Below are 24,073 nucleotides of genomic sequence, written 5' to 3' on the forward strand. Positions count from 1 at the left end.
TTCCAACTGAGTTGATTCTCAATTAATTTCTTGTTCCCAGTCTCCCCTGCTGATGGAGAGGGGATCTCAAGGCAGAGGCTGGAAATGATTGACACACTGCTCAGGTGTGTGTGTTGGGGGGTGGGGTGCGGGAGACAGTTAATCAAAGACCCTGAACAGCTTTGGAGGGTGCAGTTCTGGGTTAAAGTCCACAGGAAGTGCTGGAGGAGAGCAGAAGACAGCTTATAGATTAATCACACAGAGGGAGGGGGGAGAAAGAGTGAGAGAGACAGAGGGAGGTAGAGAGAGGGGGGAAGGGAGCGGGAGGAGAAAGAGAGTGAGAGGGAGAAAGAGAGCAAGGGGGAAGAGAGAGAGGTAGAGGGAAAGTGAGGGAAGGGAGTGGGGAATAGGGAGAGAGAAGGAAAGAGAAATAGAGAGGTTGGGGTAAAGGAAGGGTGTGTGGAGAGAAAGAGGGAGGGGAGAAATAGGTGGGTGAGAGAATGGAGCTGGATAGGAGGAGGGAGAAAGAAAGGGAGAGAAAGAAAAATAGAGGACAAGGTAAAGGGAGGGAGGGGAAGAGGGTGAATGCTGAGAGGGAAGGGGTGAGGAACCAAGTGGGAGGGAATGGAGTGGAGACTTTGGAGAGAAAGGAGGGAGAGGCAAAGGGAGAGAGGTGGAGGGAGGGGTGAAAAAGGGAGAGGGGAGAGATAAAGTATAGCATAGCATGAGGGAGAGAGAGAGGGTTAAGCAATTCACGAGCAGTCTTGTGGATTTTGGCGAGGGTGCACCACCCTCCACACCTCCCACTTGTTCTGAAGACATGTTCACTTGGAGGTGGGGAGAGAAGAGCCCAGGGCACGGAGTTCCAAGTTCAAACGCAATGTCACCTGTCAGTTTGTGTGTTGTCCCCATGACTGCTCTAGCTGACCGGGTTTCCTCCCACAGTCCAAAAGCCGACTGGTTAGTTACAAACGGTCCTGTGATTAGACTCGAGGTAAATAGGTGAGTCGGTGGGAGGCACGGCTTAGTGAGTCAGAAGAACCGACTTCACACAGACACTCAAAATAATTAAATCAAACCCACACTCCTTCTCCCAAAACCAGAACCATCAACGCCTCCTGAAAAGTGGCATCTGAGCAGCGATGGGAACAGAACCAGTGCTTGGGTGACTGTGCCCTCGTTTCCCAGTGGGACAAGCCTTGGGATTCCACACAATGGAGGGTTAGGACGTTGAGAAGATTTGAGGGTGAACACATACACATGTTTGCCCTCATGTTGGGTGAGACAGGATGTAGACTAACATCAGTACGACCAAAGAATTGATTGTGGGAGGGATCTGCAATGCAAAGGGTGAGCAGTTTCAAGTTCCTGGGTGTCAACATCTCTGAGGATCTTTCCTTGATTAATTACAAAGACACAACAGGTATTTTCCATGAGGAGTTCGAGGAGATTCGGCAGGTCACCAAAGACACAAATTTCTACAGATGCACAGTGGAGAGCATTCTGACCGGTTACATCACTGTCTGGGATGGAGAGGCCACTACACAGGATCAGAAAAAGCTGCAGGAAGTTGTAAACTCAGCCAGCTCCGTCATGGGCACAAACCTCCCCAGCATCAAGGGCAGCTTCAAAATGTGATGCCACAAAATAGTGGCACACATCATCTCAACACCCAGGACAGGATCCTGTCTGATCACCATCAGACAGGAGGTACAGGAGCCTGAAGACACACACTCAACGATTCAGAAACTCCTTCTTTCCCTCCACCATCAGATTTCTGGATGGACAGGAGACCATTAACACAACCTCACGAAAATTTACATATCCAACTGTAATTTAGAAACATCAAAACACAGAAAACCTACAGCACAATACATAGAAACATAGAAAATAGGTGCAGGAGTAGGCCATTCGGCCCTTTGAGCCTGCACTGCCATTCAGTATGATCATGGCTGATCATCCAACTCAGAACCCTGTACCTGCTTTCTCTCCATACAAGCCCTTCGGCCCACAAAGCTGTGCCAAACATGTCCTTACCTTAGAACTACCTAGGCCCTACCTAGGCCCTATTCCCATTCCATAGCCCTCTATTTTTCTAAGCTCCATGTATCTATCCAGGAGTCTCTTAAAAGACCCTATCGTTTCCACCTCCACCACCGTTGCCAGCAGCCCATTCCACGCACTCACCACTCCACGTAAAAATCTTACCCCTGACATCTCCTCTGTACCTACTCCCCAGCACCTTAAAACTATGCCCTCTCGTGTTAGCCATTTCAGCCCTGGGAAAAAGTCTCTGACTATCCACACGATCAATACCTCTCATCATCTTATACACCTCCAACAGGTTACCTCTCATCCTCTGTCACTCCAAGGAGAAAAGGCCGAGTTCACTCAACCTATACTCATTAGGCATGCTCCCCAATCCAGTGACCCGGGTTCAATTCCCATCGCACGGTAGTGTAATGGTTAGCACAACGCTTTACAGTACCAGTGACCCGGGTTCAATTCCCATCGCACGGTAGTGTAATGGTTAGCACAACGCTTTACAGTACCAGTGACCCGGGTTCAATTCCCATCGCACGGTAGTGTAATGGTTAGCACAACGGTTTACAGTACCAGCAACCCGGGTTCAATTCCCATCACATGGTAGTGTCATGGGTAGCACAACGTTTACAGTACAAGTGACAGAATTTGATTCCCATCTCATGGTAGTGTAGTGGTTAGCACAATGCTCTACTGTATGAGTGACAGGGTTCGATTCCCATTCCATGGTAGTGTAGAAATGAGTACCAGCGACCTGGGTTCAATTCCCATCACACGGTAGTGTAGCGGTTAGCACAATGCTCCACAGTACCTGCGAACTGGGAGGAAGACAGAGATATTGAGATTGGGTGCAGAATAGCGAGTGAGAGAGGAATGTATGAGACTTGAGAGAGAGACAGACAGACAGACAGATAGACATAGGAGAGACAGAAAGGGGAGAAGACCTCTTCTCTTTTTTCCCACTGCTGCTGAAGGGTGGCAGTCCAAAACGTCGATTGTTTACACATTTCCATAGTTCTGTCTGATCTGCGGTGTTATTCGGCTTATGTTCCTACGGATTTCCAGCATCTGCAGATTTTCCATGTCTCTTTCAACAGAGGCTCATCAGAGTATGAGAGGGCCATGCAGATGCTGGGAGAGAGGGAATCTGCGAGAACAGTGGCGGAGCAACAAGGGGTCAGGCCTACCGCAGGGAAACTGCCCATGCACAGATGGCTGGAGGGAGGGTAAGAGGAATGCAGGGACAAGGACTGGGAGAGAGGTAGAAGAGGAGGTGGGTTGGTGTGAGAGAGGGAGTGTCAATAGGGGTATGAATGGATGGAGAGAGGGTAGCCGAGGTGGGGGGAATTGGAAAGAAGGATGACAGGATAGAGGGAGGAGACAAAAGTGTGGAGAGATGGGGCGGGGACACTCTCCTCAGTAACTCTGATACATTCCCCTCCTTCACTGCAACACGGGTGACAGTGGGCACAGATGTGAAGGGGGAACCGTGACAGATTCCACAAACTGTTCTCAAAGAAAAGACCCATGAGCTGCAGGCATCTGTCATATTGAAAGACTATCCTAAAATAGATTTCCATTTTATATTGGAAACACAATCTCCTGATTACCACTCGTTCACGCATGCAGAGGTTTAACCCTCTCACACACTGTTCCCCATTAACACACACATTGACCAGTTGGAGAGATTCACTCCTCCACATCCCCATTAACACCAACACCCCAGACTGTTCCCTACAGTGGAGATGCAACCTTCTCACACACCGTTCCCAATAAACACACACACACACTGGACAGTCTGCTCCCTGTTGGAGATGTTTAACCCTCTCACACACTGGACAGTCTGCTCCTTGTTGGAGATGTTTAACCCTCTCACACACTGGACAGTCTGCTCCCTGTTGGAGATGTTTAACCCTCTCACACACTGGACAGTCTGCTCCTTGTTGGAGATGTTTAACCCTCTCACACACTGGACAGTCTGCTCCCTGTTGGAGATGTTTAACCCTCTCACACACTGGACAGTCTGCTCCCTGTTGGAGATGTTTAACCCTCTCACACACTGGACAGTCTGCTCCTTGTTGGAGATGTTTAACCCTCTCACACACTGGACAGTCTGCACCTTGTTGGAGATGTTTAACCCTCTCACACACTGGACAGTCTGCACCTTGTTGGAGATGTTTAACCCTCTCACACACTGGACAGTCTGCACCTTGTTGGAGATGTTTAACCCTCTCACACACTGGACAGTCTGCACCTTGTTGGAGATGTTTAACCCTCTCACACACTGGACAGTCTGCTCCTTGTTGGAGATGTTTAACCCTCTCACACACTGGACAGTCTGCTCCTTGTTGGAGATGTTTAACCCTCTCACACACTGGACAGTCTGCTCCTTGTTGGAGATGTTTAACCCTCTCACACACTGGACAGTCTGCTCCTTGTTGGAGATGCTTAACCCTCTCACACACTGGACAGTCTGCTCCTTGTTGGAGATGTTTAACCCTCTCACACACTGGACAGTCTGCACCTTGTTGGAGATGTTTAACCCTCTCACACACTGGACAGTCTGCACCTTGTTGGAGATGTTTAACCCTCTCACACACTGGACAGTCTGCACCTTGTTGGAGATGTTTAACCCTCTCACACACTGGACAGTCTGCACCTTGTTGGAGATGTTTAACCCTCTCACACACTGGACAGTCTGCACCTTGTTGGAGATGTTTAACCCTCTCACACACTGGACAGTCTGCTCCTTGTTGGAGATGTTTAACCCTCTCACACACTGGACAGTCTGCACCTTGTTGGAGATGTTTAACCCTCTCACACACTGGACAGTCTGCTCCTTGTTGGAGATGTTTAACCCTCTCACACACTGGACAGTCTGCACCTTGTTGGAGATGTTTAACCCTCTCACACACTGGACAGTCTGCTCCTTGTTGGAGATGTTTAACCCTCTCACACACTGGACAGTCTGCTCCTTGTTGGAGATGTTTAACCCTCTCACACACTGGACAGTCTGCTCCTTGTTGGAGATGCTTAACCCTCTCACACACTGGACAGTCTGCTCCTTGTTGGAGATGTTTAACCCTCTCACACACTGGACAGTCTGCTCCTTGTTGGAGATGTTTAACCCTCTCACACACTGGACAGTCTGCTCCTTGTTGGAGATGTTTAACCCTCTCACACACTGGACAGTCTGCTCCTTGTTGGAGATGTTTAACCCTCTCACACACTGGACAGTCTGCTCCTTGTTGGAGATGTTTAACCCTCTCACACACTGGACAGTCTGCACCTTGTTGGAGATGTTTAACCCTCTCACACACTGGACAGTCTGCTCCTTGTTGGAGATGTTTAACACACACATCGTGCAGTCTTTTCCCTGTCAGAGAGATTCGACCCTCTCACAGACTATTGCTCATTAACACACACAGAGGACTATCTGTTCCCTGTTGGCAATGTTTAATCCTCTCACACACTGTTCCCCATTAACACGCACATACGCACTCACTCACACCAGACATCTTTTTCTCTGTCAGACGGGTTTAAACTTTTCAAAAACCATTCTCCATTAACACACACACTAGACAGTCAAGTCTCTGTCAGAGTTGTAACCCTTTCACACACCTGTATACTGACCAGTGTCTCTCGGGGATATCTGTATACTGACCAGTGTCTCTCGGGGATATCTGTATACTGACTGGTGTCTCCAAGTCCCTCTCCCTCAGGGGTAGGTCCGTAAACTCTCTTAGTCCCTCTCTTACAGGGGGAGATCTGTACACTGACCAGTGTCCCTCAGTCCCTCCTTCTCGGGGGGGGGGGGGGGGCAGATATGTACACTGACCTGTGCCCCTCTCTCTCTATGTGGAGATCTGCACACTGACCAGTGTCCCATTCCTCTCTATTGGGGGGGAGATCTGTACACTGACAGGAGTCTGACTCTCTCAGGGTGAAATTGTTACGTGTGTGTTTGCAAGCTACCATCCCCTTTGCCAGCTTCCTGTAACAGTCTAATTCAGACTTGGTTCAACGTCTCTCTGAAACCAGCTGAGCAGAAAGACGGAAACTGACTATAGTTCCAATAAACATCAATTACATCCACTGGGGACAGCAGACAACCTACAGTGCAGAAAGAACTTCAGTGCCTCTGACCCCGAGGGTTAGTGACAGGACGATGTGGAGGAGCTTTAGTGTCTGATCTCCAGAGCTAGTGGCCGCATGGTGTGTAGGGAGCTTCACCGTGTCTGATCCCAAAGGTTAGTGACGGGACACTGTGCAGCTTTAATGTCTAAACCCAGGATGTGTGATTGGACAGAGCTTCACTGTCAGACCCCAGGAGCGTGTGATGGGATGGTGTGGAGGGAGTTTCACTGTGTCTTGATACAGGAGTGTGTGATAGGACAATGTGGAGGTAACTTTACTCCACACTTTTCCACATGTTCCCCCTGTATTGGAGCCACACTGGGAGAACTACGCAGTTCCAATCAGTTTCCACTGTATCAGACCCACACGTGAGGGTCATGTTTTTTGACTTCTCCAGTGAATTCAACACCATCCGCCCTGCTCTGCTGGGTGAGAAGCTGACAGTGATGCAGGTGGATGCTTCCCTGGTGTCATGGATTATTGATTACCTGACCGGCAGACCACAGAACGTGCACTTGCAACACCGTGCGTCAGAGTGGTCAGCAGCACTGGGGCTCCACAGGGGTCTCCCTTTCTCTTCACTATCTACACCTCAGACTTCAACTACTGCAGAGTCTTGCCATCTTAAGTTTTCTGATGACTGCCATAGTTGGATGCATCAGCAAGGGAGATGAGGCTGAGTACAGGGCTACGGTGGGAAACTTTGTCACATGGTGTGAGCAGAATCATCTGCAGCTTAATGTGAAAAAGACTGAAGAACTGGTGGTAGACTTGAGGAGGGCTAAGGCACCGGTGACCAGTTTCCATCCAAGGGGTCAGTGTGGACATGGTGGAGGATTACAAATACCTGGGGATACGAACTGACAATAAACTGGACTGGTCAAAGAACACCGAGGCTGTTTCTTTGGTGGCCAGTGCTATCATGTTTGCTGTTGTGTGCTGGGACAGCAGGCTGAGGGTAGCAGACACCAAAAGAATCAACAAACTCATTCGTAAGGCCAGTGATGTTATGGGGGTGGAACTAGACTCTCTGGCGGTGGTGTCTGAAAAGAGGATGCTGTCCAAGTTGCATGTCATCTTGGACAATGACTCCCATCCACTCCATAATGTACTGGTTAGGCAAAGGAGTCCATTCAGCCAGACTCATTCCACCGAGATGTAACACTGAGCGTCATATTCTGTGGCCATCAAACTTTACAACTCCTCCCTCTGAGTGTCAGACACCCTGAGCCAATAGGCTGGTCCTGCACTTATTTCCACTTCGCATACTTTACCTATTGTTATTTATGGTTTAATATTGCTATATTTCTACACTATTCTTGGTTGGTGCAAATATAACAAAACTCAATTTCCCTTGGGATCAATAAAGTATGTCTGTGTGTCTGACCCCCGGAGCGTGTGATGGGATAGTGTGGACAGAACTTCACTGTGTCTGACATGGGACTGTGTGATGGAAGTGTGGAGGGAGATCAACTCTTACTGTGGGAGCGTGTAGGAAGCTTCACTGTTTTATGTAATGCAAAGGCTCAGGAACGTTTCATAGAACACAACCCCGAGAGTCACTGACCAGGACCCAACCTAGGGGGTCAGATGGTTTATAGAAAGAGTAACAGCTCCCCAGAGTGTTAAAAGTCTGGAATTGAATCCAGGAGCCGAGTCCCTGAACTGGAGAGCTATGTTGGCTGGAGTCAGGTCACCTATGCCAAACACGTCAAAGTGGTTCACTGGTCCTCCAGGTTCAAGGCTGACAACCCTGCCTAGTCAAAACAAAATTGTTACATAAACACTGACAAATTGTTCTGCATCCGAGTGCAACAGTATTCCTGAATCTCCACCCTGATGCGCTGAGCTGTGCCCACAACTGCAGTTTCCAGCAGACCCAAGTGGAGCAGTTGTCATATCAAACCGTGATGCGTTCAGATCAGATGCTTTCTGTGGTGCAACGGTAAAAATCATTGTGGACATGCCAAATCCATCCTAAGAATGTTAGTCTCAGAGACTGGTGCTAGGCAAATATTGGCACACAATTGTTAAGCCCACCCATGCCAGTCCAGTCCCCATCAATTAAACTATAGGTCCCTTGAAAATTTACACAACAGTTAGACAGTACTTCACAACGACAGTAACCATGCAACCTTCTACCAGTATGGATCTGACATGGAAACCTAGACAGGAACTGCCTATGGCTCTCCCAGTGTGGTTCGATACAGGGGGTACAGCTCTCCCGGTGTGGTTCGATACAGGGGGTACAGCTCTCCTGCTGTGGGTCTGATACAGGGGAAACTGATATGGTAACTGTGCATTTCTCACAATGTGGGTTAAAACGGGGGATGGGAGTATGAAGACAGGAACCATGCACAGTACTCCCAAGTGTGAGTCTGACCAGAGGGAATTCAATTGATGAAATGTAACATTCCCACTGTGAGTCTGGCCCAGGGATATAAAAATGGGAGATGTGCACTGCCCACCACTTGTATTATCTCGACACTCCCAACTGTCCAGTGTGTTCTGCCCTTGTAAACCAATTGAGTGGAGGGACCAGACACTGGTGGTAATTAACAGACTTTTATTGGTGCCACTGGAAGTTTGGGGAACAGAGTGAGATGCTCAATCCTCCTCCTCGTCATCCGCGGCTCCACCACCTCCTTGCGCCTTCTTGGCATTCTTGCGCTTCACGCGGCCGGGTCTGCCCCCTCCGTAGGGCGAGCGTAGGGAGAAGTCGATGTGCTTCTGGGAGTCCAGACGGACAATGTAGGAGGGGATGTTCACCACCTGCTTACGGACCCTGGTGGAAGGATTGGAGAAGGGATGAGCACTTCCCCAATACTCCAAACACAAGACACAACCCCCCCCTTTCCCCACATTACCTCTGCCCACCACTAGCTCCTGACTTTCCCCAGCGTAACCTCCTGCCCGCTGCCAGCTCCTGGCTTCCCCCACAGTATAAACTCCTGCCCGCTGCAGGCTCCTAGCTTCCCCCACAGCGTAACCTCCTGCCCGCTGCCAGCTCCTGGCTTCCCCCACAGCATAAACTCCTGCCCGCTGCCAGCTCCTGACTTTCCACACAGCGTTACACCTGCCTGCTGCCCGCTCCTGACTTTCCACACAGCGTTACACCTGCCTGCTGCCAGCTCCTGACTTTCCACACAGCGTTACACCTGCCCGCTGCCAGCTCCTGGCTTTCCCCAGCGTAACCTCATGCCTGCTGCCCGCTCCTGACTTTCCACACAGCTTTACACCTGCCTGCTGCCCACTCCTGACTTTCCACACAGCGTTACACCTGCCTGCTGCCAGCTCCTGACTTTGCACACAGCGTTACACCTGCCTGCTGCCCACTCCTGACTTTCCACACAGCGTTACACCTGCCCGCTGCCACCACCTGACTTTCCACACAGCGTTACACCTGCCTGCTGCCCACTCCTGACTTTCCACACAGCGTTACACCTGCCTGCTGCCAGCTCCTGACTTTGCACACAGCGTTACACCTGCCTGCTGCCCACTCCTGACTTTCCACACAGCGTTACACCTGCCCGCTGCCACCACCTGACTTTCCCCACAGCGTTACACCTGCCTGCTGCCCGCTCCTGACTTTCCACACAGCGTTACACCTGCCTGCTGCCAGCTCCTGACTTTCCACAGCGTAACCTCATGCCCGCTGCCAGCTCCCGACTTTCCCCACAGCGTTACACCTGCCTGCTGCCCGCTCCTGACTTTCCACACAGCGTTACACCTGCCTGCTGCCAGCTCCTGACTTTCCACAGCGTAACCTCATGCCCGCTGCCAGCTCCCGACTTTCCCCACAGCGTTACACCTGCCTGCTGCCCGCTCCTGACTTTCCACACAGCGTTACACCTGCCTGCTGCCAGCTCCTGACTTTCCACACAGCGTTACACCTGCCTGCTGCCCGCTCCTGACTTTCCACACAGCGTTACACCTGCCTGCTGCCAGCTCCTGACTTTCCACACAGCGTTACACCTGCCTGCTGCCCGCTCCTGACTTTCCACACAGCGTTACACCTGCCTGCTGCCAGCTCCTGACTTTCCACACAGCGTTACACCTGCCTGCTGCCCGCTCCTGACTTTCCACACAGCGTTACACCTGCCTGCTGCCCGCTCCTGACTTTCCACACAGCGTTACACCTGCCTGCTGCCAGCTCCTGACTTTCCACACAGCGTTACACCTGCCTGCTGCCAGCTCCTGACTTTCCACACAGCGTTACACCTGCCTGCTGCCCGCTCCTGACTTTCCACACAGCGTTACACCTGCCTGCTGCCAGCTCCTGACTTTCCACACAGCGTTACACCTGCCTGCTGCCAGCTCCTGACTTTCCCCACAGCGTTACACCTGCCTGCTGCCCGCTCCTGACTTTCCACAGCGTTACACCTGCCTGCTGCCAGCTCCTGACTTTCCACAGCATAACCTCATTCCCGCTGCCAGCTCCCGACTTTCCCCACAGCGTTACACCTGCCTGCTGCCCGCTCCTGACTTTCCACACAGCGTTACACCTGCCTGCTGCCAGCTCCTGACTTTCCACACAGCGTTACACCTGCCTGCTGCCCGCTCCTGACTTTCCACACAGCGTTACACCTGCCTGCTGCCCGCTCCTGACTTTCCACACAGCGTTACACCTGCCTGCTGCCAGCTCCTGACTTTCCACAGCATAACCTCATGCCCGCTGCCAGCTCCCGACTTTCCCCACAGCGTTACACCTGCCTGCTGCCCGCTCCTGACTTTCCACACAGCGTTACACCTGCCTGCTGCCAGCTCCTGACTTTCCACACAGCGTTACACCTGCCTGCTGCCCGCTCCTGACTTTCCACACAGCGTTACACCTGCCTGCTGCCCGCTCCTGACTTTCCACACAGCGTTACACCTGCCTGCTGCCAGCTCGACTTTCCACAGCGTAACCTCATGCCCGCTGCCAGCTCCTGACTTTCCCCACAGCGTTACACCTGCCTGCTGCCCGCTCCTGACTTTCCACACAGCGTTACACCTGCCTGCTGCCCGCTCCTGACTTTCCCCAGTGTAACCTCCTGCCCGCTGCCAGCTCCTAGCTTCCCCCACAGCATAAACTCCTGCCCGCTGCCAGCTCCTGGCTTCCCCCACAGCGTAAACTCATGCCCGCTGCCAGCTCCTGACTTTCCACACAGTACAAACTCCTGCCCGCTCCTGCCTTTCCACACAGCTTTACCTCTGCCTGCTGCCAGCTCCTGCCTCTTTCCCCGAGGCGAGGTATACGGCCACAGCCGAATTGACCTCGCTGAATAAAGCCACCCCAGTTGTAAGGGGGCTGGTTTTTACCTCATTGGGCTGAGGTTCTGTACAGACAGAAAAAGAGGGGCGTTTGAATACAAAATAGTGCGGAGGGAACTTAAATATCAGAGAGCACACTATCAGTGGACAGCTAATACCAGAGGGAATGAGCTACGGTAGGACAGGGTGAACAAATGCTGGGGCAGTAGAGGCTGAGGGGAGATGTATGGGGCAATTTTTCTTTTGGGACCTGGAATGTGCAGGGAGGAATGGCCACTGCACAGGGAGACTGCCACTGTGCAGACAGAAAGAACTAGTTATTTAATGACTAGATTTAGGCACACTGGGATCAAAGACTTGTTATATGAACTGCTGGCCACTTTGTTGTAAGAAAGCCGTAGCTATTGCAGAGAGGATGCTTTCACGACCACAGTGCACACCTTACAGGGAGAAGTTGACCGGGTGGGGGGTGATCTGTATTCCTTGGAAAGTAGGAGAATGAAGGGTGATCTTACAGAACTGTTTAAATTGAGAGGAACAAGACGAGCAATGACAAGTCTTTTGCCAGGGAGAGGACATCAAAACAAGGGGGCAGAAATTCAGGGTCAGAGGAGAAAGATTTAAAAGAGACACAAGTGGACTTCCCCCCCCCCCCCCCCCCCAGAGTGGTTTGTATAAGAGCTTCCAGTGGACATAGTTGAGGCAAGTACAATATTTAAGAGGCAGTGGAATAGTAAACAGAGGAGTAGGTTTTAACGTAGGAAACTGGGGCTGCATAGGGTCAGCAGGAATGGGCTGGGTGAAGGGCCCCTGTTCCCTATCTGCTCTGCATCACCTTCAGCAGCTTCTTGTGGAATGTTCATTGCTTCCTATTAATAAAACTACAAGCCATTACCATTGAAAAGTACTTTCTTAGCAAACCTGATCTTTTAGAATGACAGCTTAAAGCCAGTTACTGGTGGGGGAGGAGACTGGGTGTGTGTGGGGGCTGGAAGGAGGACAGATACAGTCAGCCATCCTGACATGTCAGTATAGATCAGCACCCACGGGGATGGGGGAGGAGATGGTGGGCTCCCCTGACATGTCAGTATAGATCAGCACCCACGGGGATGGGGGAGGAGATGGTGGGCTCCCCTGACATGTCAGTATAGATCAGCGCCCACGGGGATGGGAGAGGAGATGGTGGGCTCCCCTGACATGTCAGTATAGATCAGCACCCACAGGGATGGGGGAGATGGTGGGCTCCCCTGACATGTCACTGGTAGATCAGCACCCACGGGGATGGGGGAGGAGATGGTGGGCTCCCCTGACATGTCAATATAGATCAGCACCCACGGGGATGGGGGAGGAGATGGTGGGCTCCCCTGACATGTCAGTATAGATCAGCACCCACGGGGATGGGGGAGGAGATGGTGGGCTCCCCTGACATGTCAGTATAGATCAGCACCCACAGGGATGGGGGAGGAGATGGTGGGCTCCCCTGACATGTCAGTATAGATCAGCACCCACAGGGATGGGGGAGGAGATGGTGGGCTCCCCTGACATGTCACTGGTAGATCAGCACCCACGGGGATGGGGGAGGAGATGGTGGGCTCCCCTGACATGTCAGTATAGATCAGCACCCACAGGGATGGGGGGGGGAGATGGTGGGCTCCCCTGACATGTCAGTATAGATCAGCACCCACAGGGATGGGGAGGAGATGGTGGGCTCCCCTGACATGTCAGTATAGATCAGCACCCACGGGGATGGGGGAGGAGATGGTGGGCTCCCCTGACATGTCAGTATAGATCAGCACCCACAGGGATGGGGGAGGAGATGGTGGGCTCCCCTGACATGTCACTGGTAGATCAGCACCCACGGGGATGGGGGAGGAGATGGTGGGCTCCCCTGACATGTCAGTATAGATCAGCACCCACAGGGATGGGGGGGGGGGGAGATGGTGGGCTCCCCTGACATGTCAGTATAGATCAGCACCCACAGGGATGGGGGGGGAGATGGTGGGCTCCCCTGACATGTCAGTATAGATCAGCACCCACAGGGATGGGGAGGAGATGGTGGGCTCCCCTGACATGTCAGTATAGATCAGCACCCACAGGGATGGGGGAGGAGATGGTGGGCTCCCCTGACATGTCAGTATAGATCAGCACCCACAGGGATGGGGAGGAGATGGTGGGCTCCCCTGACATGTCAGTATAGATCAGCACCCACAGGGATGGGGAGGAGATGGTGGGCTCCCCTGACATGTCAGTATAGATCAGCACCCACGGGGATGGGGGAGGAGATGGTGGGCTCCCCTGACATGTCAGTATAGATCAGCACCCACAGGGATGGGGGAGGAGATGGTGGGCTCCCCTGACATGTCAGTATAGATCAGCACCCACAGGGATGGGGGAGGAGATGGTGGGCTCCCCTGACATGTCAGTATAGATCAGCACCCACGGGGATGAGGGGAGGAGATGGTGGGCTCCCCTGACATGTCAGTATAGATCAGCACCCACAGGGATGGGGGAAGAGATGGTGGGCTCCCCTGACATGTCAGTATAGATCAGCACCCACAGGGATGGGGGAGGAGATGGTGGGCTCCCCTGACATGTCAGTATAGATCAGCACCCACGGGGATGGGGGAGGAGATGGTGGGCTCCCCTGACATGTCAGTATAGATCAGCACCCACAGGGATGGGGGGGGGAGATGGTGGGCTCCTCTGACATGTCAGTATAGATCAGCACCCACAGGGATGGGGGGAGGAGATGGTGGGCTCCCCTGACATGTCAGTATAGATCAGCACCCACAGGGATGGGGAGGAGATGGTGGGCTCCCCTGACATGTCAGTATAGATCAGCACCCACGGGGATGGGGGGAGGAGATGGTGGGCTCCCCTGACATGTCAGTATAGATCAGCACCCACGGGGATGGGGGGAGGAGATGGTGGGCTCCCCTGACATGTCAGTATAGATCAGCACCCACGGGGATGGGGGGAGGAGATGGTGGGCTCCCCTGACATGTCAGTATAGATCAGCACCCACGGGGATGGGGGAGGAGATGGTGGGCTCCCCTGACATGTCAGTATAGATCAGCACCCACAGGGATGGGGAGGAGATGGTGGGCTCCCCTGACATGTCACTGCTAGATCAGCACCCACGGGGATGGGGGAGGAGATGGTGGGCTCCCCTGACATGTCAGTATAGATCAGCACCCACAGGGATGGGGGGGGGAGATGGTGGGCTCCCCTGACATGTCAGTATAGATCAGCACCCACGGGGATGGGGGAGGAGATGGTGGGCTCCTCTGACATGTCAGTATAGATCAGCACCCACAGGGATGGGGGAGGAGATGGTGGGCTCCCCTGACATGTCAGTATAGATCAGCACCCACGGGGATGGGGGAGGAGATGGTGGGCTCCCCTGACATGTCAGTATAGATCAGCACCCACGGGGATGGGGGAGGAGATGGTGGGCTCCCCTGACATGTCAGTATAGATCAGCACCCACGGGGATGGGGGAGGAGATGGTGGGCTCCTCTGACATGTCAGTATAGATCAGCACCCACAGGGATGGGGGAGGAGATGGTGGGCTCCCCTGACATGTCAGTATAGATCAGCACCCACGGGGATGGGGGAGGAGATGGTGGGCTCCCCTGACATGTCAGTATAGATCAGCACCCACAGGGATGGGGGAGGAGATGGTGGGCTCCCCTGACATGTCAGTATAGATCAGCACCCACGGGGATGGGGAGGGAACCTACCTGATGTGCCGCTGACGGATCAGCACCCGTGCGTGATGGATGGACTTGGCTAGACCCAGTTTGAAGACCTGAGTCTGCAGCCGACGCTCCAAAAAGTCCTCGATCTTCAGGCCGAGGATATAATCCAGCTTCATCTTGCTCTCGTCCAGGACCCCGATTCGCACTAGCCGGCGCAGGAGGGCATTACCTGGGTGTACGAGGGGAGGCATTAAGAGCTGTGAGATAACGATAAAACGAACAGCAGGGGTCTCAGCAATAAGGAGGGGTCAAAGTCAATAGATTCCCAAAGTTGTCGCAGCAGTTTGATAGGGTTAAGGTGCATGGTGTGTTGGCCTTCTTTAGTTGGGGCTGGGGGTCTATCTGCAGCCAGCTCTATATAACCCTGGTTCAACCATACTTGGAGTAATGTCCTGGTTGGCAGAGTTCCTCCAGTATTGTGTGCACTATATGAGATAGCAAGTCCAGTTCGAAAGTAAGTGGAGGCTCACCAGGATGCTGAGAGAGAGCTGGGGCTTTCTTTTTGTAGTGAAGGAGGGTGATATGTGACTTGATAAAGAGGCAGAGATTGAGCAGGCAGCCAGAGACATGTGGACATAACTTTAAGGTGATTGGAGGGAAGTGGGGGAGTGGGTGACAGAGGCAGACGTTTTGAGTGGAGGGTGTGTGGAACACAGATACACATTTAGGTAGGGACATTTAGAGAAGCACATGAATGATAGAAATAAAAAGGACAGTTATGTGGGAGGGAAGGGTTAAATTGATGCTGAATTTAAAATATTCACACTGCCCATGCACGGACACGCTGGCGACTAGAGACTCACCAGGGCGTGCACAAGTCTCAGGATGTAAAGTGCTTCACCACGCCAGTGTCTGACAGGGATAACAGGGTCATCATCGACTTGATGCAGGCCTGAACAAACAGGGTCAAAGAGAGGGAGCCACACTCACCCTCGAACAGGCGCTTAGGATCTTTCTCATCAAGGGTCAGTAATTCACGGGCAGCTTTGCGGATCTTGGCAAGGGTAAACTTCACCCTCCACACCTCCCGCTTGTTCCGAAGACCATATTCACCTGGGAGTGGGGAGACAAAACTGTCAGCACAAGATAAAATGCCACACACCTCCCACACCAACTCCCCAACCTCCCAAAAAACTGATCATCACCTCATCTGCCTCCCAACACCAGCAAAGGTGGTTGGGGACCTGTGACCTTGTTTCCAAGTGGGACAGCCCCCGGGGCTTTAGAAAATTTCTCCCCTCAAGTTGCTAAGACACCTTCCCCCATTGCCAGGCACCACTCACCAATTAGCTTGAGCTCCTGGTCAAGGCGGGACTTCTCAAAGGGACGCCGCGGAGCAACGTAGGTCTTGCTGCACACCCACGACCGAGCGACGGGCATGGCTGCTCACTGCCTGTGGGGGGGGGGGAGAAACAGATTAGACACGGACCAAACAAGAGACAGGAGGGAAGAATTGAGGGCAAACAGGGACAGACTAGCAAGCGAATGGAGTGGGGAATAGATCAGCGATTTATTGAGCAGGGTCTAACATCCCCTCGCTGCAGTAGAGAGCAGAGCAAACAAATAAGTGACGGACCAGAAGTTAGCCCAGTGGAGAGATGGGGTAGACCAAACAGGATCAGCCTGTACGAGGTCCTGGAGGCCAGCCAGCGACAGGACACAGCTGACTGGTACTATGGACTCAACTGTTACTCTGCGCCCTGGGTTTGGTGTGTTGGGGGCCCTGCAGGTGCCGCACTGGACTGTAGAACACAGACCCTGTACTGCACAGGACGTGGATGGTGAACCACGTGCATGCCCCCACCCAAGGCCACACTCCCCAAAAATTGCGCATGACATGGGAGCAGAATAATGTCATTCAGCCAAAAGTTCACATCCCCACTCACACCCATTCTCCCCATAACCCCCTCAAACTGTTTTAAATACACCCAACTCCCTCTTCCCTCTCACCCCCATACTCCCTGTAACCCTCAAACTCTGCTTTCAATACACCTGACTACCTTCAGTCATCACCACCCACCCTAGGCTAAATAAATTGCTCATTTGCTCTTTATACCGCTCAGATTGTTACATGGTGCACAAATGTAGAACAAAAAATGTAGAATAAAGAATCACATTAGAGACAGGTGCAAAGCCTTGATAGATTTGAGGTCAGGTGTGTTGTGACCCACGGAGGGGAGACGTGTCAACGAGCAAAGCTGTTGCTGTCCTTCGTTCCGATCCCCACCATGTTTCAATGAGATCTCCCGCCCTAACCCCATCCTCCCAAACTGCATCATGCAGCGTGACTTGGCACAGCAACTGTGACTGCAGGTAGCTCAGCACATCAGACACCCTCCCCTCCATGGACCAGATCTGTTTATACTTCCCACTGTAAAGCAGCCAGCATAATCAAAGGCACCACATTCTCTCTTCTCCCCTCTGGCAGAAGAGACTGAAAAATACAGGAAACACACACTAAATGCTGGTGGAACGCAGCAGGCCAGGCAGCATCTAGTCATGTGTCATGCAACCTTTTTAAGCCCAAGATCCCCTACCTCGCTCGGCCTTACTGAAAGGCAAGATTGACCAACTAAATCGGTTAGTCACACACATGCGCACCAGGCAGAAAAGACCAAGTAAAACCCCACAAACCAGAAGTAGAAATAATGTATGTATGTACACCAGGGGTCACCACCCTTTTTTGTACCACGGTTTACATTTTTTCCGCTGAAAAAACTCAACGCGTTTGTTTTTAAGTGCAGGGTGCTTGGACTCAGGGTATCGAAGCAGTTTTGAGGGCTTCATCGCCTCATTATACAGCCTCCCGTTCATCTACCACCAGATGCCTTGGCCAGGTGCGGCTGGTCGTGGGTGGGGTGAGAGGACAAGGGCCAGAGGTCCCCGTACCGGGGCCGCGGCGGTGGCAGTCCGGAGAGAGCGACCAACTGAGTGAGGAGTGCAACAGGGCGCGTGCCCACCCCCTTGTAGGATCTATTGGCTGACTATTGGCTCAAGAGACGACTTTCAGTAGATCGCAGTGAGGTAGCTGCTCAGCTACTTATGAAACCCTGAGCCCGAATTAGGTTGTCTGTGAACATTTTAGCCTGGGTTTCACACAAACATTCAGTGTGCTAAACAGGTTTAGAGGCGGCATCTGTCCACTCTCCAGGCCAGTAGCAACGGCACTTTTCGCCGGCCGCGTGAAGACAGCCGGTTACCCGAGGCCAACCAGTAATCCCTGGCACGAGGGTATCACTGCCTTTAAGTGACTGATGACCTCGCATGGGTTCAACAGTGGGCGTGACAGGGAATGAGGAAAGGTGCAGCTGACTCGTATCATGCCTGGTGGTTGGGGACCACTTAAGTACACTGTGTAGTGCGTGGTGGAACTACACACATGCACACTGGGCAGAAAGAACGGAACTAAAACCCTGCAACCCAGAAACAATCTCAACAGTATTTGTGTATTTACCTTTCCTTTTTTTTTCAGGATCTACTGGGAAAGTCTCGAAAATCGACTAGTCGATCACAATCGACGGGTTGTCGACGACGTTTTGGGCCGAGACCCTTCGTTTGTCCTGACGAAGGGTCTCGGCCCGAAACGTCCACTGTACTTCTTCCCACAGATGCTGCCTGGCCTGCTGCGTTCCACCAGCATTTTGTGTGTGTTGCTTGAATTTCCAGCATCTGCAGATTTCCTCATGTTTGAAAGATACAAGAGCTGAATTAGACCATTTAACTTAAGTCTGCTCCGTAATTTAATAATAGCTGATCCACTTTCCCCCTCAGCCCCAATTTCCTGCCTTCTCCCTGTATCCCTTCATGCCCTAGTGATGATCTATCAACTTCAGTTTTAAATATGGTTTGCCCTCCACAGCCTCCTGTGGCAACAAATTCCAAGATTCATCACTCTTTGATTAAAGATCTCCATTCAGAATAGATGTCATTCTATTCTGAGGCAGTGTCCTCTGAAGAGAAGCCTGAAAGCACATACCACCAGGACATGCTTAAGTTTCTATCCCAATCTCATCAGACTACTGAATGATTTCACAGTATACAAGACAGACTACCTCATCATAGCCCTTGCACCTTATTGACTGCCTGCACTGCGCTTTCTCTGTAACTGTCACACTTTATTCCACGTTCTGTCAGTTTTCCCTTGTTCTACCTCGATGCACCACGTAATAATCTGATCTGAATGAACAGTGGAATGCGAAACAATGGAAAACCAATCAATAATGAAGGGTCTTGTCCTTAGAAAGCCTGCCGGGTGTCTGGAACAGCAATCCCAGTTTAATAACACACTAGAGATTTAGCAGAAGGTCTGAGCCAGGGACCCACTCTGAAGGCGAGTGCAGGCACACGCAAGGAAGAAGACTGGGTTCCTGCAACATGCTTCCAGCACCTGTTTCTCAAGCCTTCCACGTTTGCTTCCCCCCTTCCCCCGGGACTGAGCGACACTGATCATCCATTCCTCCACGTGCACATCACTCTCGCCCAACACACAAGCTCTCCCTCCGCCATCACAGTTTGAACCCCCTTCATTCCTCCCTTGAGTTAACGCACCACCCAGACGCAGCCTTGAAGATTGAGAACAAATATTTAAGTACATAACATAATATACAACTCTCTGATATATTACTGGCATTAGCAGCAAATACACAACATATGTCAGGGGTGCGTGGAATGGGCTGCCGGCGACGGTGGAGGTGGAAGGTCTTTTCAGAGACTCCTGGATGGGTACACGGAGCTTAGAGAGCTACGGGAAACTCAGTGCAATTTCTAAATTAAGTACATGATCGGCACAGCTTCGTGGGCCGTAGGGGCTCGCCGCCACTCCTTTTCCCCTTGGACTCCGAAACCCCACGCCGTTGGCCCGGGACACTCCGAGCTCCAGAGGCCTCTCTACATCCCCGTGGCCCCGTAGCCCCCCGGCCCCCCAAACACGCGAGACACGAAGCCCTTACCTCCGGCAACTTCCTCCTCAAGAAAGAAAGAACTTCCGGCCGCGCTGCCTTATATAGAGCGCTCGCGCCTCACTTCCGGCCGGCGCGACGAGCCACGTGTGTCAGTCACGTGCCCTTCGCCCATTCGCCGGACTCGCTCCGCCCTACGTCACAGGACAAGTTCTCATTGTTCAATGTGAGATACAGGTCCATTGAGTCTCATCATGGCTGATCTAATCCTCCTTCTTACAGTCAAGAATCTATCAACTTCTGACTTAAATATACTTGGCCTACACGGCCACCTGTGGCGAAAATTCTACAGATTCACCACCAAAATTCCTCATCTCCATTCTAAAAGGACGGCCCTCTATTCTGAGTCTGTGTCCTCCGGTCTTAGACTCACCATAGCCACTCTATTGAGGCCTTTAAACATTTAATGGATTTCAATACTGTGAGAGTCAAAGTAAATTAAGATGTGCGTTTCTGAAAGAGGTCGGGGTTAAAGTCAGAAAACAAATGTGATTTAATTATGTCTGGGTTAAAGTCAGAAAACAAATGTGATTTAATGATGTCTGATAAGCATGAATGCAGAAGCCCTGACAAGATTAACTGTTTGTGGAATCATTGAAGTCCTGAGATATGGACTATTGTTTTACAGAAATGTGTAAAAAAAACAACTCCAAATATGGAATGGGATAAGACTATGTACCTCCCGAGTCAGGGAGGGGAGGGGTAAGGAAGAAGGATAAAACCTGCTGCCCTGTAAGGTTCAGGGTTCCCTTCTCTGAAGGCACCCAGCTCTGCAGAACTGTTAATAAACTTTGTTTCCTTGAATTTGTCTTGAAGCCATTATTCGGGAGCGTGGCTCGTTTCTGACAAATACCCCTCATTCTTCTGAATACAGCCCCCGAGTCATAAAGTGCTCTTTAATCCTGGAATGGTTTCTGTGAACCTCCTTTGAACTCTCAAGTTTCAGCATATCCTTTCTAAGATATGGGGTCCAACACTGCTTACAATACTCCCAGGTGAGGCCTCACTAATGCCTTATAAAGACTCAACATTATAACACTATCACATGGCATTTGGCTTCTTCGACACACTCAACTTACAAATTAACTTTTAAGGAATCCTGCACAAGGACTCACTAGACCCTTTGCATCTCAGTTTTTTGTATTTTCACTCCATTTAGAAAATAGTCAACCCTTTTATTTCTTCTACCAAAGTATATGACCATACACTTCCCAACACTCTATTTCATCTGCCACTTCTTTGCCCAATCTCCTAATTTATAAACTCACTCAATGTTCCACATTGACAAGTACAGTACTGTGCAAAAGTCTTAGGCACCCTAGCTCTATATATGCACCTAAGACTTTTGCACAGTACCATAGCTTCACCTCTCACCTCCCAGCTATCCTTCTTCCCCTACCCTCACCTTTTCTTTTCTGGCATCTTCCCCCTTCCTTTCCAGTCCTGAAGAAGGGTGTTGGCCTGAAACGTCACTTCCATAGATGCTGCCTAACCTGCTGAGTTCCCCAGCATTTTGTGTGTGTTCCTCAAAATTCAAAGTTCAAAGTAAATTTATTATCAAAGTACATATATATCACCATACAACCCTGAGATTCATTTTCTTGTGGGCATACTCAATAAATCCATGGAATAATAACCATAACAGAATCAATGGAAGACCACACCAACCTGAGCCTTCAACCATTGTGCAAAAGACAACAAACTGCAAATACAAAAAGTAAGTAGTAATAATAATAAGTGAATAAGCAATAAATATGGAAAATATGTGATGAAGAGTCCATGAAAGTGAGTCCATAGGTTGTGCAAACAGTTCAGTGATGGGGCAAGTGAATTTGACTGAAGTTAACCCCTTTGGTTCAAAAGCCTGATTGTTGAGGGGTAATAACTGTTCGTGGAGCTGGTGGTGTGAGTCCTGAGGTTCCTGTACATTCTTCCTGATGGCTGCAGCAAGAAGAGAGCATGTTCTGGGAGGTGGGGGTCCCTGACGATGGATGCTGCTTTCCTGCGACAATGTTTCATGTGCAGTAGATGTGTTCACTTGTGATGGAGTGAGCCAAGTCCATCACTTTTTTAAGGAAGTCAAAGCACGTCTGCACGTTCTTCATAATTGCACTTACATGTTGGGCCCAGAACAGATCCTCCAAAATAATAATACTGAGGGTTTTCAACTTGTTGACCCTCTCCGCCTCTGATTCTCTGACAAGGACTGGCTCATGGACCTCTGGTTTCCTTCTGGAGTCAATAATAAGCTCCTTGGTTTTGCTGACATTGAGTAAGAGATTGTTGTTATGGCACCACTCAGCCAGATTTTCAATCTCTCTCCCGTTTTCTGATTGGCCACCACCTTTGATTCGGCCTACGATGATGGTGTCATCAGCAAACTCAGACATGTAGCCTCACAGTCACAAGTGTAAAGTGTAAAATGTAAATGCACGCTTTGAAAGGGAGAACACAACTACAGCTGTGAAGATCCCTGCTAGACCTGATAACCCTGTGATCTCTGTCTCAGAGGCCGATGTTAGACTGTCTTTAAAGAGAGTGAACCCTCACAAGGCAGAAGGTCCCGATGGAGTACCTGGTAAGGCTCTGAAAACCTGTGCCAACCAACTAGCGGGAGTATTCAAGGACATTTTCAACCTCTCACTGTAACGAGCAGAAGTTCCTACTTGTCTTAAAAGCAACAATGAAACCAGTGCCTAAGAAGAATAATATAGGCTGCCTTAATGACTATTACCTGGTAGCATTCACATCAACAGTGATGAAATGCTTTGAGAGGTTAGTTATGACTAGACTGAACTCCTGCCTCAGCAAGGACCTGGACCCATTGCAAATTGCCTATCGCCACTATAGCAGACGCAGTGGCAATGGCTCTCCACCTGGACAACACAAGCACCTACGTCAGGATGCTGTTCATCAACTATAACTCAGCATTTAGTACCATCATTCCCACAATCCTGACTGAGAAGTTGCAGAACCTGGGCCTTTGTACCTTCCTCTGTAACTGGATCCTCACCTTCCTAACCGGAAGTCTGTGTGGATTGGTGATAACCTATCCTCCTCGCTGATGATCAACACTGGCACACCTCAGGGGTGTGTGCTTAGCCCACTGCTCTACTCTCTGTATACACGTGACTGTGTGGCTAGGCATAGCTCAAATGCCATCTATAAATTTGCTGACAATACAACCATTATTGGTAGAATCTCAGATGGTGACGAGGGCGTACAGGGGTGAGATATGCCAACTAGTGGAATGGTGCCACATCAACAACCTGGCACTCAACGTCAGTAAGACGAAAGAGCTGATTGTGGACTTCAGGAAGGACAAGACAAAGGAACACGTACTAATCCTCATAGAGGGATCAGAAGTGGAGAGAGTGAGCAGCTTCAAGTTCCTGGGTGTCAAGATCTCTGAGGATCTAACCTGGTCCCAACATATCGGTGTAGTCATGAAGAAGGCAAGACAGTGGCTATACTTTATTAGGAGTTTGAAGAGATTTGGCATGTCAACAAATACACACAAAAACCTCTATAGTTGCACCGTGGAGAGCATTCTGACAGGCTGCATCACTGCCTGGTATGGAGGGGCTACTGCACAGGACCAAAAAAGCTGCAGTGGGTTGTAAATCTAGTCAGCTCCATCTTGGGCACTAGCCTACAAAGTACCCAGGACATCTTTAGGGAGCGGTGTCTCAGAAAGGCAGCATCCATTATTAACCACATCCAGCACCCAGCACATGCCCTTTTCTCACTGTTACCATCAGGTAGGAGATTCAGAAGCCTGAAGGCACACACTCAGCGATTCAGGAACAGCTTCTTCTCTTCTGCCATCCGATTCCTAAATGCACATTGAAGCTTTGGACACTACCTCACAGTATTTCTGTTTTTGCACATTTTTTAAAATCTATTCAATACACGTAGTTGATTTACTTGTTTATATATTAT

The 24,073-nt window shown here is 50.9% G+C and overlaps 2 protein-coding genes across 2 annotated transcripts in view; one reads left to right on the top strand and one right to left on the bottom strand.

The window, feature by feature from the left end:
• Positions 1 to 8,708: 8,708 nt before the first annotated feature.
• LOC140716009 (small ribosomal subunit protein uS4) lies at positions 8,709 to 20,192 on the bottom strand. Its single transcript, XM_073028647.1, has 5 exons — positions 20,123 to 20,192; positions 16,457 to 16,566; positions 16,104 to 16,226; positions 15,156 to 15,342; positions 8,709 to 8,944 (listed from the first exon to the last, which is right to left on the bottom strand). The coding sequence occupies exons 2-5, from the start codon at positions 16,551 to 16,553 to the stop codon at positions 8,767 to 8,769; spliced, it is 585 nt and encodes a 194-aa protein (XP_072884748.1). The 5' UTR covers positions 16,554 to 16,566; positions 20,123 to 20,192; the 3' UTR covers positions 8,709 to 8,766.
• Positions 16,659 to 24,073, top strand: part of LOC140715698 (lysophospholipid acyltransferase 7-like) — a 170,944-nt gene continuing 163,529 nt past the window's right edge. Inside the window, exon 1 of the mRNA XM_073028067.1 lies at positions 16,659 to 16,843. Coding sequence (XP_072884168.1) covers positions 16,659 to 16,843 — 185 coding nt within the window. The remainder of the gene's footprint in view (positions 16,844 to 24,073) is intronic.

The sequence above is a fragment of the Hemitrygon akajei genome, chromosome 24, assembly GCF_048418815.1.
Source record: "Hemitrygon akajei chromosome 24, sHemAka1.3, whole genome shotgun sequence".
NCBI lineage: Eukaryota > Metazoa > Chordata > Chondrichthyes > Myliobatiformes > Dasyatidae > Hemitrygon > Hemitrygon akajei.

What these genes read in the sequence shown, in the direction of transcription:
- LOC140716009 (XM_073028647.1), bottom strand. Translation starts at nt 16,553, where the DNA reads ATGCCCGTCGCTCGGTCGTGGGTGTGCAGCAAGACCTACGTTGCTCCG. An exon ending in CCAGGAGCTCAAGCTAATTG is followed by an intron (nt 16,227 to 16,456) that starts GTGAGTGGTGCC and finishes CCCCACTCCCAG; the next exon opens with GTGAATATGGTCTTCGGAAC. An exon ending in ATCCGTCAGCGGCACATCAG is followed by an intron (nt 8,945 to 15,155) that starts GTAGGTTCCCTC and finishes TCCTTCCACCAG; the next exon opens with GGTCCGTAAGCAGGTGGTGA.